Source organism: Tachypleus tridentatus, chromosome 10 (assembly GCF_004210375.1).
Source record: "Tachypleus tridentatus isolate NWPU-2018 chromosome 10, ASM421037v1, whole genome shotgun sequence".
NCBI classification, from domain to species: Eukaryota; Metazoa; Arthropoda; class Merostomata; order Xiphosura; family Limulidae; genus Tachypleus; species Tachypleus tridentatus.
In genome coordinates this window covers 141,015,439-141,031,720 of record NC_134834.1, presented here as the reverse complement: position 1 = coordinate 141,031,720, position 16,282 = coordinate 141,015,439, and the positions used below count along the sequence as shown (strand labels likewise).

The window sequence follows — 16,282 nt, the reverse complement described above, 5'->3', positions numbered from 1 at the left end:
CCAGCAGTGACAAGTTTATTTTAAATCAAAGACAGAACAAGAATTCTATTTGCAAAAATATTTCCATCAGGATTTATTATACTTACAATCAATGTCAAAACAATTAAGCACAAAACAAATAACTGTTTAAAATATCTTGAGACTGTTGGCATCTCCTCAAAAAAGAATTTCAAGTGTTACAAACCTTGCAATTGTTTTTTAAGATTAAAAATACGTGAATTATACGACTAGATTTGATTACATTACAAGCTTCCTAATTAATTTTGCTACAACTAAAAACGTTTCTATTAAAAACTACAATGTCTCTATTAAACGTTTACAAGACATTTAAACTAATGCATAGATCCACACAAACTTGATCAAAGATCATGCAGTCACTTTTGCTGTGAGCGAACGATGATAACATGATTGCCTCAATGACATCATCAATGGTCAGAAAGAAGATGCTATCACTGTCTTAAGAGTCGTTACGTATTATTCTTTAATCAGTTAGTTACTAATACTAAAATAGCATATTTACCATATTCTATAGATTATTCAATTTACATCATACCAAACAAATAAAACTCTTAAAACTTTGCAGCTATAATTCTTTGCCATTGAAAGCTGCTAAAGAGGTATAAAATTCAGTTCTGTGTGAGTTCAGTCAAATTTCGACACTGCTCTACTTCTAGGTAGCCGTCTTAGCAAATATAATGTTTCTGAAGCAGTGAATGCAGATTTAAAGCTATATTGACATACATGATAAAGGCCACTTCTAAGTGGACAAAGTCTATTTCGCCATACACAGTCGAACCGGCCCGCTCGATCGTATTTACATTAATTATCTTTCATTTAAACTATTATATGTGTAAAAATCATCAGAGTTTTGTGAATATCTTGTATGAAACTACTTCTCATCACAGACTAATAATATATTTAGTATACGTACCGAAATATTTGTTAACAAAACTTCCAAATACACTATGATACTGTTTACGAATATTTTTTAGTTTATATATTAATGTCAAGCTTAGTATGTTGTGGTTAAATTATACACCACTGATATTAGTTTCTAACAAATCTGTCACGATCTGACCCTTTCTTGATAAATGCCACCAGGATATTATGTGTAACACATGCTGTGTTCTCCATTAGCAAATACATTCATTACTGTGATGCCAGGACACGTTTATCTCAAGCTGCTATTTAATATAGTAATTACACAGTCAAAACCAGACTTCTTATTGTGCTGGCCTCAAGAGTTAGTCTCTAGTCAGCAGGTTCAACTATTAGTACCCACCATTAAGGTCCATTACCAAAAAAAAATAATTTGTACTGCAAACCAAAATTATGCAAGCTACTTTGCAAACAATGACAAAAGTTTATAATATTTAAAGTTTCATAACATGTCTTCACAACCCCAATCCTGCCTTGTGGTACACGGTAAGCATAACATGAATAAATAAAGTACAATTATGTTTGGTTTCACAATTAAATCCAGAATTATGTTCCTTAAGTTAAAACAAAAATTATGATATAATATTTTCAGTGAAATTTAGTTAGTACAAAAGTAATAAATTACAACTATCTTGGCTGATATAAATGTTTGTTTGTTTTGGAATTTCACGCAAAGCTACACGATGGCTATCTGCGCTAGCCGTCCCTAACTTAGCAGTGTAAGACTAGAGGGAAGGCAGCTAGTCATCACCACCCACTGCCAACTCTTGGGCTACTGTTTAACCAACGAATAGTAGAATTGACCGTCACATTATAACGCTCTCACGGCTGAAAGGGCGAGAAGGTTTTTGCGACAGGGATTCGAACCCGTGACCCTCAGATTACGAGTCAAACGCCTTCACTTCCCTGGCTGATATGATTTCGAGATAGAAAAAAAACAATGTTTGGAAATTGCTGGATAGTACAAGTCAAACATATTTATAAATCATGTTTCTCTATGTGTCATTATTTTCGAATGAAAATGTGTCATTATTTCATCTTTTAAAGCCTGAGTTGCACAATTTATGAATATCATATTTACCAAAGCAGAAAGATATTCATTCACACCGCTAAGGAAAACGGTGTGTTCACCATGGTATGGTGGAGATTTTATAGCAACCTCCTGTCTTTCTCTCGGTAAGAAATTACATGTTTATGAATATTTCAGTTCACGATTAAACTACACGTATTCTTTCCTGCATTAAGAAAACAGAAAACACTGTTTTCTATCTCTAAAGTAATCACTGCATTTGTCCATCAAATGTATCACCTCTCATGTATTTGAATGTATTTGAAACTAAAGTATCTTTATTAGTATGTATTATGAAAATATCACATTTATGTACATAATTATACAAAATCTTGTATAGATATGTGAAAAACATACTTTTGTTGTCACTTTTACAAATCCACCATCAGATATTAATTCACTAAAATGTACTTGCAATATATGCTATCTGTGGTGAATACTCCATCATTACCAACATTGTGATCAAGAAACTGCACTTTTGCATGTATATGCACATATTCATGGTTTAAGTTTTAAGCTTTCATCTCTGATGCACTGAGATATCATTCTCAGGTTCTCAGGAACTCATCTTCATAGATTAGATATTTCTATTACAGTCCTTTAAGTGTAAGCTCCATTTACCTTGTGAAGGTAACAAGCACGTGGGAAGACAAGGAATTCATACAGATGTTCTTGAGTGCTGCAAACATTTTAGCCGTACTTTTGTTGTTCAGTTTGACTTTTCAATATCTAGAAGATATACATGGGATACTGAAACAACAGGTATTTTCTAAAAAAAACATCCAGTCATCCCTTTGTGTGCAGTGAAGGAAAGATGTTGAGACACATTAACGTGTACACCAGTCCAAGTTTAACTCGAATCGTGGTGTTGCTTCATTCTGACAATCACCACTAAAGGTGACCATACATTCTCTGGATATTTTACTATCCAGTCTTTCAGTTTTTGCTTAGTTTAATATATGCCATCTTTCTGTTTGTCCAAATAAACCTGCACAGTATTTGATATATCAGATGGCATCATCTGTCTCTATACGATAATATGTGATGGATATCTAACCCAAACAGCCATAATGACCTTCAAACACGTCAGCAAACTCCCCGAACAATTTGCTGACTTCAAATATGTGTCCCAAGTTCATATTGTTTTCAAATCCTCAGCTAGAGACTTAAGCTGCACTGAACATTGTACATTCATTTCCAGATGTGATACAATGGCCGAAACGTTAGATACTTGGTTTGTTTGCATCACCTCTTCTCTATGTTACTGTTCTTATGAACATTTTAACTACAAGTTGAATAATCAAATGACCATAATTACAGACTCACCTGTGTTTATATATATTACTGTTTCAGCAATTGCATCCAGACAAAATTAGTGTTTCATGTGTAAGTTATATCACTGCATGAGAAGGCAACAACACACTATACTGCATTCATAGTACAACATGAATACTTCTTCCACATTGGGGGAGGGGGGAAATTACCACACGTTTTTTAAGGTGCATGCATGAGATCCACGACTCACGGGTGTCCAGTCTGGCAAGCACCATATGGTTTTTGTTGTAGAACTCCCATTCACTCATTCCACAAGAAATACTGGATGACAGTTCCTACAGTAGATCCATACCTAAAGTACTAATAATTGAGGCCAAAGCAGAGACAAGTACTTTCATTTAGCATGGTATTTCTGCCTGTCTACTCATATCTAGATCTTCTTAACTGACCAAAGTGGTTGGTTTATACAAAGCGCCTACTACATGACAATGTCACGTAAGGTTCTAGCTGCATCATTATCCACTACAAATTCAATCTTGTCACAACGTGTTATTGTCAGCACATAAAATGTTATGCCAAATATGTGGTTCTCTGGAACAGTCACAGTAAAGTTATGTGCAAACTGACTCATGCAACAACCAAAGTCGGTCATGAGATCAAACTCATTCATTTAAATAACTGAAAGTGTTTTTGTTTTTAGTTTTATTTGGAGATAAGATAAGAATAGCCACTAAGTCGGTGACCAGTTAATTGTTTGTTTCGAATTTCGCGCAAAGCTACACGAGGGCTATCTGCGCTAGCAGTCACTAGTTTAACACTAGGGGAAGGCAGCTAGTTATCACCATCGCCAACTCTTGGGCTACTTTTTATCAACTAATAGTGGGATTGATCGTCACATTCTAGCCCCCACGGCTGAAAGAGCGAGCATGTTTGGCGTGACGGGGATTTGAACGCGCGATCTTCATATTACTAGTCGAGCGCCTTGATCACCTGGCCATACCGGACCTAACCAGTTCATTAACCCTATTAATGCTTACTATAATTTCAAATTTTTTACGTGTACTTTAACGAAATTTGGCAAGTATTCGGTAAACATTAAAAGTACTTCATACACAAAAAATGTAGAACTTTTAATAAATTAGTTTTATTGATTCATTGAGACAGTCTAACTCAGGCCCTGAGTAATTTGAGTGCACGTTTCTTGCATTTCATAGAATAATTAATTATGTAGGATTATTTAAGTGGCAGAAAATAATACGTTTCATGTTAAATTTCGTTTATTAAAAAAAAAAAGTAGCTGAAACCTTGGGATATGCGTAATAAATAATTTCCGGTGCGAGAGGGTTAAACAGTTTTAGATAATTTGTTCTTTTAAAAAGTATAAGAAATATGTGCTATTTTTTCTACTTTAGTCAGTTACCAGTTACCCTCATATAAGAAGATAGTGGTGTGTGGAACAGTTATTCGGGGAGGAATTATTCCTACGGAGGCAGTTGTCTTACAACCCGTGAGAACATACCTTACCATCACATCTCCTCTAATTCTTCACCACTGTACACGATATCATGACATCATCAGTATCCCTTGCCGACTTGTAAAGCTCCAAACTAACCCCAAGTTCTCTAGGATGATAAGATGCTACCTGCATGGCATATCTTCATCCATCGCATGTCTCCTCAGTCAAACCAGTACCTATTGATGCCTGGGATCATTATCTAGCACCTTGATATCTAATACTGACTATCCTGCTAAGTCTCGTGACGTTTGAGCTGCCGAAAGCCACCATGATATCTCTCAACCTCCTGCACTTCAGTACGCAGGAAGTGGCAACTGATAATTGTTGTTGTATAGGAAAACCGGACAGATAAAGAACTTAAACATTGCTCTCACCTATGCTTGCAAGAAATTCTAGGTCTTATATAATGCTTTTTCTTGTCCGTATTACATTATCCAGTCCATTCCTCATTTCAGATATAGTTATCTCTTTGGCGTAAGTTCTACACGTTTGTACGTAAGTGGGGTGGGGTTTAGCTGAATCCCATATTTTTGTTTCTGGTATTTCAATAATATAGCAGTGTTGTAAAGAACCGAATTAGCTAGAGTGAACATAGATCGTTAGTCGCAACTTATCTTCAAGTAGCAGTAATGTTGCAAACAATTCTAATGTTAGTATGAATACCACGAGCTAGTCAACGACAAATCCAACGTGCAAGTGCAGAATATAGTTCCGTGGAGGAACACTTTGAGGAAACAGTAACCATTCCTTTTGTTGACCACATTATCAGTAATCTTTCCTCCACGTTTGACCCAATTGTAAAGTAATTTGCATCAATTCAGAAACTTATGCCTTTTAAACTTATACAAGAGCTTTCTATCTCTGATGTCAGACAAACTATAGATTTTTACAGTGAAGATTTGCCAACTTCATCGATGGAAGAGAAGATGTCTTTCTATACCTCTCCTGGTCAGGCTCGAGGTATTGGCTGATTGCTTAAAAACGTGCTTCAGTGTACCAACTATCTTTACGTTACCAAAATGCTTTGTTACACTGTCACTAAGCTCATGTTCATCTTGAGCTTCTGCTCTTCGACAATTGAATAATTTAGTTTTGATCTACGTTAATAGCTTTCTTTAACTATGTATTAATAATAATACGAGTGTGTTTTTCTTATAGCAAAGCCACAACAGACTATCTGCTGTGTCCACTAAAGGGAATCGAACCCCTGTTATTAGCGTTGTAAATCCGTAACTTACCGCTGTCCCAGCGGGAGACAATAATACGAGAGAGAAAGGAGAAAATTCGTGTCGTACAGTATATTTTGAAAGTGTTCCAATGATGCTCTTTTTCATAATAAGGAATTTATCATTTTGCGTTAAATTTGCTGAAAGGTCCTTATAGCAGCAGAAAAGTTTTCAAATACATATTGTTGTTTATTTCTTGATATAAAAATTCCCACTAACTTATATAACCCCTTTCAACACGTACTATAATTGTTAACTTTAATTAACTTTTTAACAACACTGATCTATTCAGCGCTGGTTTTCTTGATAGAAAAAAGGAATATTATAATAGGTATATAAGTGAACACGCCTTTAACAATATACAAGAACAGCTATAATAAAGATTGAGCGAGCAATGCCGGTATTCCTACCAAATAGTTGTGACTCCATGCTAAGGCCACACTAAAAGTTAGGGACTCAAATATTAAGTGTGCAGGATATTATAGTAGTTTAAAAAAATCGGCTTTAGTTACGTTATGTCAACTCTGATTCTATTTTTTAAACCTTACTTCAGTGACATTTAGTCCTGAAATCATCCTTAAAAATAAGTATAGGTGTTTACTTTACCAAGGCATGTACTCATGGCAAACGGTGTACCAAGTTTTCCGCAAGTTAATGATACATTTTTGTGCACTATTCAAATTGCGCTGCCAAGAAAAGCAAATTAATAATGAAAAATGGAAGTCAGCACCAATTTTACAATAAGAAATGCTAATGCACTTGATATTCAAGAAAAAACCAATAAATAAATGAATATGAGTGCTGAGTTCCATCAGAATTTCATTCATATTAGCATAAGTAGAAGTTTACTGAAGCAGGTCTAAGGTGATACGCTTCCTTTTTTTTTTGAGCAATTAGACTATGTAAACCTCCATTAATGTACTTTTCTTTATCAGTTACAAGTGTAAATCATTTCTTACGCCATTATAACTCAGGACTTTGTGTTATGATATTCAGTATGTGACGGTTATTATGCAGGATAAAACTTGACACTGTCAATAAAGTATTAGTAGAATCAGAATATGAGTCCTGTAAATAAGTAGAAAATACGTAACGTTTGGATATCAGTAAACTATCATGGAAATAGTCCTCTTTCTTTTTATGTCTACACTTTTAGAAACAAGAGAATTGTACATCTGTGATTATTCTCATAACAGTTTGCCGGAAAATTTGACTGGATGGAATATTAGTGTGAGAACAAGTGTGGAAGATAAGAATTGAGCAGTTTGACAAAAATAACGAAGAACCGTTTATTGTGTTCAGGTTGGGAGGACGAAATTAAAATAAAACAGAATTAACTTGACACTTAGAAAACAAAGATAAAATAAAATATGTGAATTCAGCAAGGAAAAGAATGTAATACAAAAACTGGGCTTCCGCTGCGTATCCTGGTTTTTCTCCGATCAGAGACGCCTTCCTCGAAAGTTGAAATAAATCTTATCTGAGAACCACAAAAGTACTTCATGATACAAATTTCTATACGATGGACCAATAAAAAAAGTGACGCCAATAGGCAAAAATATCTGTTCTGTACGACAGAATAGGCATAATCTAGAAGGAAGGATGTTAGATTCGCAATCTACACTCAAGATTTCGAATTCCATCATCAAATATGCTTGCCCCTTCAGCCTGGTGTCAGAAATAACAAGTAAAATACGTAAATAACATAATTTTACAATAAATAAATACCCAATAATGATATTGTTCTTTATATAATATTATTGTGTATCCCACTTTTAAAATTCCCTAAAACCGGTGTGCTTTCAAAGTAATAAAAGGTAACTTTTCATGTTGTTGTTTTTTTGCTTTGTTTGTTTCTCAAACACCACGTTAGTTCTTTTACGTTGACTTTAGCCGTCATTTCGTAACTCTACTGCTGTTGCTGAGATGTCAAAATAAAGTCCTACTTATTGAGATGTCAAGATAAAGTGCTATTTGTTGAGATGTCAAGATAAAGTGCTACTTCTTCCAGTCAAGTTGGTAGCACTAAAATCTTCAATTTAATTCGTTCTTAGTTTTCTGGAATTTTCGGGTACTTTTTTAAGTGTTAAAAACATCTTCGAGATTTTGAAGTATAATGTGGACCTGAATCACCAAGTAGAACGGAAATAAATGGAATAATTTATCACTGGGTATAGAATTCGGTTTCAATGCTGTATTTATGTAAATGGTATGACTCAAATAAATACATATTGTGTTAACACAGTACAATGGTGTACCATATATTCAGTTTTTCTGTTTTGGCTTTAAGTATATGATAAAACCTCATCGCGAATATCTTCTTCTACAACCTATTCATTTCATTAAACCCCTTTTCACATGACATTTGGTCTTCTCTGAAGAAATACAACAGAATCTTCGTTGTATAACAAAAAGAAACAACTTAATATAATTTTCATGCAGTAATTCTTTTATAATTTATATTTATTATATTGTTAAACTGATAGTACTGTTTATCAAACAGTTTCTGAGTTTTGATTTTTTTAAATGATTACGTACGACTGGCATTCATCACTAAAGCACGTTTATAAACTGATATATTAGTTTATTAACTGACTGTCCTTATTAAATATTTTGTTCCCTGGTGAGACAGCGATAATAAGGCTGCAGACTTGAAACATTACAATTCATCGTTTGATTCTCCATGGTGGACACAAGAGAAAGCTCCATATGGCTTTGTTCTAAAAATCAAACATCTTAAATATTCCAATGAACTTTACTAGTGTATTTAAGTAAAATGCTGTAAGATTCCAAAGCAGTGATTGCTTAAGATTACATTTATTTCTCTGTTATAAGGATAAATTAAACTTTTGTTTGACAAAGAAAGTTAAAACGGTACTCTGGATGAAACATTTTAAAGAAATTAGAATGAGATTTAATAAGAACATCATCATATATTTCAAAACCATTTCACATCAGTTTTTTCGTATGTCAAGGAGGTTTTTATTAAAAATAAAAATATCTGAATAAAATTATGTTGGTTTATTTAACTTTTTAGTGACTCAAGTTCAGTTTGTACTGACAAAGGTAAATGGAGTGGGGACCTTCCTTACTGCGGTATGTGTATTTTAATTTTATTAGCAATATCAGTTTCGCGTATGGATTATATGATTTTACTCTAGTGCTTTACAACGTTACTTATCTGGTATTAAAATCAAACTTTTATACATTAAATACGTAGTGATTGTATCAATTTCTTCATAAGTTTCATTATTTTAGATGGTACTGCCCGGCTAGAATTAAAAACCAAACTGATATTTATTTAAAATTGTTTATCTTGTAGTGAATTATCCTGTATATCTTGATAAGATTAATTTCCTTTACTATTGCATAGGTATATAAACTTCAATGTTTAACTTGAATTATGAAATTAAAATTTCATAAAATTTACATATAAATATATCTTGTATTAATACAAGATATATTTCTATTTTAATTTAACAAAAATCTGTATATAATGTGGTAACATTGCTTTGATGCTATTAAACACTACCCTTTGCTTAGGAAATGCGAATGTCTCAAAAAAGGAAAAAAGAGGTAAATTAAAATATTACTACTGAGTTGTACAATAGTAACTTAGAACAGTGTTTTCCAATGGGTAATAATTAGAGTTAACAATAAAAGTATCACGAAACAAAATTTTAATTTTAATTCTACTTTATCAAAATAATTCGCACTAGTTTTTCAGTTCTTTAATTAGTGTAATTGTTTTCATGTTTAATGTTATTTAACTTTTTTCTTTTATATTGCAAATGTTTAGCTGTAAATGTTGCTTATGGCAAGCCCACTCACCAGTCAAGTACCACAAGGGAAGGAAATGCTAAAAATGCTAATGATGGAAACGCAACAGCTGTGCACGATAGCAAGTATTGCACTGAAACGAGAAAGGACATGTCTCCTTGGTGGCAGGTTGACTTACTACAAGGATATGAGATCAAAGTGGTACGAATTGTCACTAGAGGGTGTTGTGGTACGTTAAATTATGGATAGTGTATATATCGTGAATGAGTTATGATAATGAGAAACACTCAGATATTATACTACTTAATCTGTTTATCAGCATATCACACACATTAGTCTTTGTCAACTGGTTCTTATTAGAAGTAGGGCTTTTTGATATACATAGTACAATGGGACATATCTTCATTTCATGATGCCCGAAATACAGATAAATCTCATCATTTTTTAGATATCGTCAAAACAGTACATCTTGAAAACCAATCAATTTATATATTCCATTCTCTTTACCTAAATTACTTAAATGAACGCTTCCCCGTCCTAAAATTTAAATATACATACGTACTTCATTGTTTATTTGTATTTAGTTTATCTTAATTTAACTTTTCATTAAATCAAACACAATTTTAGCGCAGCAATATTGTTAGATTGTATATATATATATTGTTATACGTATTTACCAAAGTACATAGTCTATAGCTCTATTCACAATTTGTTAGTTCTGAGGAAAAGTAGTAGCTCAAAACATTGCCTGGGCTAATAAATACATCTTTCATCCGTATTGCTTAACCAGTTTGTTTTTCATACTGATTTTCATTGTCGAACCGGCTTCTTTCAACTTTTTAATTGCAACCGAATTGTAACAATATGGATTATCTGACTCTCAGTCACTGCATAAAAATGTATTATAATACTCGTGGTTTCCAGTTAAAGAATATTGAAACATAGTTCAAGATTTGATAAATACAAGTATATACGAAGGGTTTGTAGCTTTTTAGAATCATCACAGTCAGCGCCCAAGTTTTCCATCCATACAGCAACATTGATAATAGAACAACTTGATACAACCTCATTTTATTTTGGATTATACGGTGTTGTTTTTTATAGCAAAAATAAATCCACTGATGAGTTACAAACCCTTCGCAGCTTCACCGCCTATGTTTAGCCACTATTGTTCATTGTTCAACTCGCACAACGTCCAAGGTGACATTTCGATAATGTCTTTATCAATGACGATTAAGTTCATGATTAATTTCTTCACAATTAAAATTAGCCAAACATTTTGTAACTTAAAGAAATAACTGTAGTAAAAAAACATGCAGTAATTGTACCCGCAAATCGCGGCATTTTCTAACCGAATTAGTTTTAAATTCTAAATCTTAAATTTCATGCGCGTCTCATCATATTCACATGAACTATTTGTCCTATTACACAATTTCAGACATACAGACATATGCTTTTACTTAGCACAACACTTTTAATAGTGACTTGCACAGGAGGATGGCTAGGTGGGCTTAATCCCTGCCTTCCTGCCCGTAGTTCCAAAAGTTCCCTTTTTCCCTGCCATAAAAAATGTCAATAGCTATGAAAAAGATAGTTCTGATTCAACACCTTGCTTGCTGCGAGTTATTAGATAAATAAAAGGATTTCAACTTTAAAATAAACAGTATACAGGGTCTTGTAGCACTTTACAGTAAAATAAGTGAAATTTTTGTAACCCCTTTCTATATGTTAAGATTGGAGTAAAGTTCTGATTATTTATAACAATTAGATCGATTATGTAACGAAAAGTATGTATCTATATATATAACTTGGGATTTGAAACGTGTTTCTTAAAACAATTTTCATTAAAAAACAAATTGGCCATATGTGAAGAGAAGTTCACTCCCATTGGAATATCAACTGTTTATATAACTGTTATAAACACATGAATGAAGAATATTGGACTTTATAAAATTTAAATATTGGAATATGTATTTCTGTGTCTATAAAATTATCAAATAATTCATTAGATGATTTGATTAAATCTTTCACATCTATTTTAGTATATAATATCGTAAAATCATATGCTGAAAAAGAACTGGCCATATCTGAAGCATTTAAGTTATTAAAAAATATTCAAACCTGGAATGTTATTCTTAATGATAAAAAAAAACAGTTTTATCGATTACTTAACCATAGCATTTTACTTTTTCAAACACAGCAATAATAAATACAGATTTAGTAACTGTCTTCAAATGAAAATAGAATAGGTAACCCATTGTGTATCTATGCGCTTAACTACAAACAATTAGATCAAATCACAAATAGTACAAAACTAAAATTTAAATATAATAAAACATCAGGAGTACAAATCCATGAAGACGTATTATTAAAAATTGAGTTCAAAACGTTTTAAACAGTGAAATTCTATCAGTGATGTCGAGAAAACCCACTTGTAGAGAAAAATATATATGTAAAAACGACTCGTTTGGGTTGAGAAAATATTTTACGTAGAGGAGCGAACAACATTCCAACCATCTTCGGTCATCGTCAGATTCACAAAGATTTGTTTGTTTGTTTGTTTGTTTTGGAATTTCGCACAAAACAACTCGAGGGCTATCTGTGCTAGCCGTCCCTAATTTAGCAGTGTAAGACTAGAGGGAAGGCAGCTAGTCATCACCACCCACCGCCAACTCTTGGGCTACTCTTTTACCAACGAATAGTGGGATTGACCGTCACATTATAACGCCCCACGGCTGGGAGGGCGAGCATGTTTGGCGCGACTCGGGCGCGAACCCGCGACCCTCAGATTACGAAGCGCACGCCTTAATGGGCTAGGCCCAACTCACAAAGAAAGAAAGAGGTAACTGACCGAAAGCTGACCACATGTTTGAAAGGGGTTGTGTAAATGAGTGTCGGAATGTAGAGGGCGTGCTTAGATGTTTGAATATATAATTTTATATTATTTATTTTATTATATTATTTTTAATATAGGTATAAAGGTGTTCCTTTGTATTGGTTTATTTTGGGCTTAAGTAAGTTGTTGTATAAGAAACCAAATAAGCCAGCCATAAAACTATGCTCATCAGATAAAATTAACGACGAATTAGACAAAATAAAACAATACTTCATCAACATCAATAAGTTTTCTCCATAAACCGTAGAAAACATTATACGCACACACCTAAACAGAAAGCAAAATCAACCAACAAAAGTAAATATATCTCACGAATCAAAAAATCACGAAATCATATACTGCTGCATACCATATATTCCCGACATCAGCAGAAAAATAACCAACATTTGGCAAAAACTAGTAACAAAATATGACATTCCAATTAATAACAAATTTATTCAAAAACCAGGCACAAAACTGAGGTCTATACTATGTAAAACTACATTGACAAACACCACACCAACATTATTTATAAAATACAATGTGATAACTGCCACGACTTCTATATTGGAGAAACAAGTAGAAAAATGGTGTTTGTGTGTTTTTCTTTTAGCAAAGCCACAAAGGTTATCTGCTCAGCCCACCGAGGGGAATCGAACCCCTGATTGTAGCGTTGTAAATCCGGAGACATATCGCTGTACCAGCGGGGGGCAGAAAAATGGAAACGAGACTCAAAGAACATAAAAAGTCACCTTCACACATTTTTGAACACTGCAAATCAAATAAACACAACATAACCATAAAAAACACTCAAATACTAAATAAAGAAACAAACGCAAAATTAAAGAAGCCTTACTTATTCAACAACTTAAGCTCCTCTACGTAAAATATTTTCTCAACCCAAAAGATCCGTTTTTACATATATAGTCAAGTTCTATATAAACCAAACTGTTTATAAACACAGTACAGTATATACACTCGACACAAGTAAACACAATCTGAGCTTTAATATTCGCTTTTGTAAGTTGACACAGGTTAAGGCTCGGCATGTCCAGGTGGTTAAGGCGCTCGCCTCGTAATTTGAGGGTCGCGGGTTCGAATTGCCGTCACACCAAATATTCTCGTTCTTTTAGCCGTGGGGACGTTATAATGTCGGTCAATTCCACTATTCGTTAGTAAAAGAGTAGCCCAAGAGTTGGCAGTGGGTGGTGATGACTAGCTGCCTTCCCCCCAGTCTTACACTGTTAAATTAGGGATGAATAGCTCAGATAGCCCTCGTGTAGCTTTGCGCGAAATTCCAACCAAACAACATTCTACTATTCAAGTTTTAGAATAATACAAAATAATTCTAATCGCAGATACCCAAATCTTTAAGTTCACTTGTCTTGAGCCTACTATTAGTTAATTCTTTAAGTATGGTCTAGATTCGAAAAAGAGAAATTAACATTTTATATTGTGTACATTTTAGTTTAGTTGGGACTAAATTTTATCGTACTTGATACTATTAGTAAATAAACTTCACAATGTTAGAAACACATGTGCGTTCAAGAAGTCTTGATAAAAATGAAGTAGAAACCCCATAACCCGAGCGCTTTCCATTGGTGAATCTTAATATTATTGTACGATCTAACTTTAGACCTTTTTTGAAAGTTTTTATAAGCTTTTTTAATATATTGTGAGTAAAATGTATTTATATCCGCCTTTTGTTTACATCCGTTGAAATGATGTTAACCTTCAAATTTTATATAGATTTAGAAAATTCGACGGCATCTTAAATTCATTACCGTTTAAACTCTCGAAGAAGGTTACATAAAAACAAGTACTATGAGTGCCAGTATTTGAAAGTCTGTCAATCCAAGATATACTGGACGAATCTACTTTTAGATGTATTCTTTGAAGCGTAACTATTCAAATAATTGTGTGATAAATCTACTACTGTTGGTGTATACTTTCCAAACTAATGCTTGCTCAACACTTGTAAACTGTTCATTAAACTGCTTTGAAATTTTTGTAAAAAACGTTTTTGAAAGTTTGCTGATACGTTAATGAGAATAATTTTTTATTTCAGTTTGTATGAAAATATGTGCAATCAGTTAATGCTAAGTTATTTAGCTAAAGGCTTTTGTTTCTTTGTTCATGAAAGATGCAAGCATTAATCTGGTTTATGCTATTTTTTATTTGTCTACAGGCCTCGATCCTCTTCGTGATTTAGAAATTAGAGTTGGAAACAGCTCCACTGTACAAGAAAACAGGCTCTGTGCTTGGTATCCTGGAAACCTTGGTAACAGAAACACTTAATATTTGAAAAAAAAAGTATTTAAAATTGACTTAGTTATATGATATTTGCTGAATAATATACGTTTTATAAGTTAAGATAGTGTATCATCATTGTGCTCATATTCAGGGCTTTAAGGAAGAAGTATGAGTTATGATTTGTAAGTGGTCTTAAATATTTAATATACATTCACATAAAAGATGCTTAATTTTTTAAAGTAGTCTTGCTTGAATTTAAATAAATCAGTTTTAGGAAAGTATAAATTAACAGTGAACCTATCAATAATGAACACAAAGCTTCATTTACATTTCCAGATAAGAAAATGATTTAAATTCAAAATTTCATTTTGACTTTACTTGTTCATTATAATATTATTTTATTAGAAGTTACAGTTTTTACAGTAAAGAAGAATATTTTTAAAACATGTACAACGTTTTGCTCACTGGTCCGATCATTCCCAAGTACACAAGTGTCAATGGTAGAGAAATATTTGGTATTTAAATCAACATTCAGTAATTTAATAATTTATTTAAAATTTAGATTCGATAGTGGTTACTTATGCATGAACTCCCAGTGGCAAAGCGGTATGTCTGCCGACTTACACAGCTAGAAACTGGGTTTCGATACCCTTGGTGAGCAGAGCACATATAGGCCATTGGTAGCTTTGGGCTTGACTTGAATAAACAACAACAAAGAATTCTTATATCAATCTGTGTGAAATAAATTATTTATTTATGGTTGAACAGATAAACAAACAAAAAGTGAATGAATGTGAAATGTTATGCGAACTATTTGCATAAGATTAGGAATATCTAGGGAAATAACAATCAGACATGTACAAGCTTTCCCCCTGTATTCGTTAATTGTTTGATTTTATTAATCGGGTTTCTCCGATTTTTATGTGTTAAATGTCAGGTTCATGTTTTAGTAGGATGATATTCTGTTCAAAATGCTGTGTTTCTTTTTATTCATATGTTCGTTGACTTGGAACAGGGATTTTTAGTGTTCATTGAACTGAATGTTCAAGTTATGCCCTGTAAGTTCATCTACGTAAAAGGCAGGGCAATTGTAACACTTTATTTTGTATATACTTCAGAGTGAAGTGGGTTCGTTATATAACTTTCTAAACATGTATTTGATTTTCATTTCAGGAGTGAAAATGGATCTAGTTGTTGTGGTAAAGATGTTTATGTGCTAGTCTTTTTCATATTTCTGATAAAGGTATGTCATTTTCTATATGGAGCCAGTGTAAGTGATTAGGATTTCTTTGTTTTGTGGAATGGGTTTTTTTTTTTTTAGTTTGTTTATTAATGTGTCTTTGTTTATT

At 33.1% G+C, this 16,282-nt stretch overlaps 1 protein-coding gene across 5 annotated transcripts in view; it reads left to right on the top strand.

The window, feature by feature from the left end:
* LOC143230463 (sushi, von Willebrand factor type A, EGF and pentraxin domain-containing protein 1-like) overlaps positions 1-16,282 on the top strand; it is a 126,664-nt gene that overhangs the window by 49,418 nt on the left and 60,964 nt on the right. Inside the window, exons 3-5 of one of the 5 annotated variants that reach the window (XM_076464066.1) lie at positions 9,063-9,121; positions 9,825-10,034; positions 14,869-14,961. In XM_076464066.1, coding sequence (XP_076320181.1) covers positions 9,063-9,121; positions 9,825-10,034; positions 14,869-14,961 — 362 coding nt within the window. Of the gene's footprint in view, positions 1-9,062; positions 9,122-9,824; positions 10,035-14,236; positions 14,282-14,450; positions 14,581-14,868; positions 14,962-16,106; positions 16,177-16,282 lie in introns of those variants that run through there. The other 4 variants (XM_076464070.1, XM_076464069.1, XM_076464068.1 and 1 more) reach the window with 4 other exon arrangements.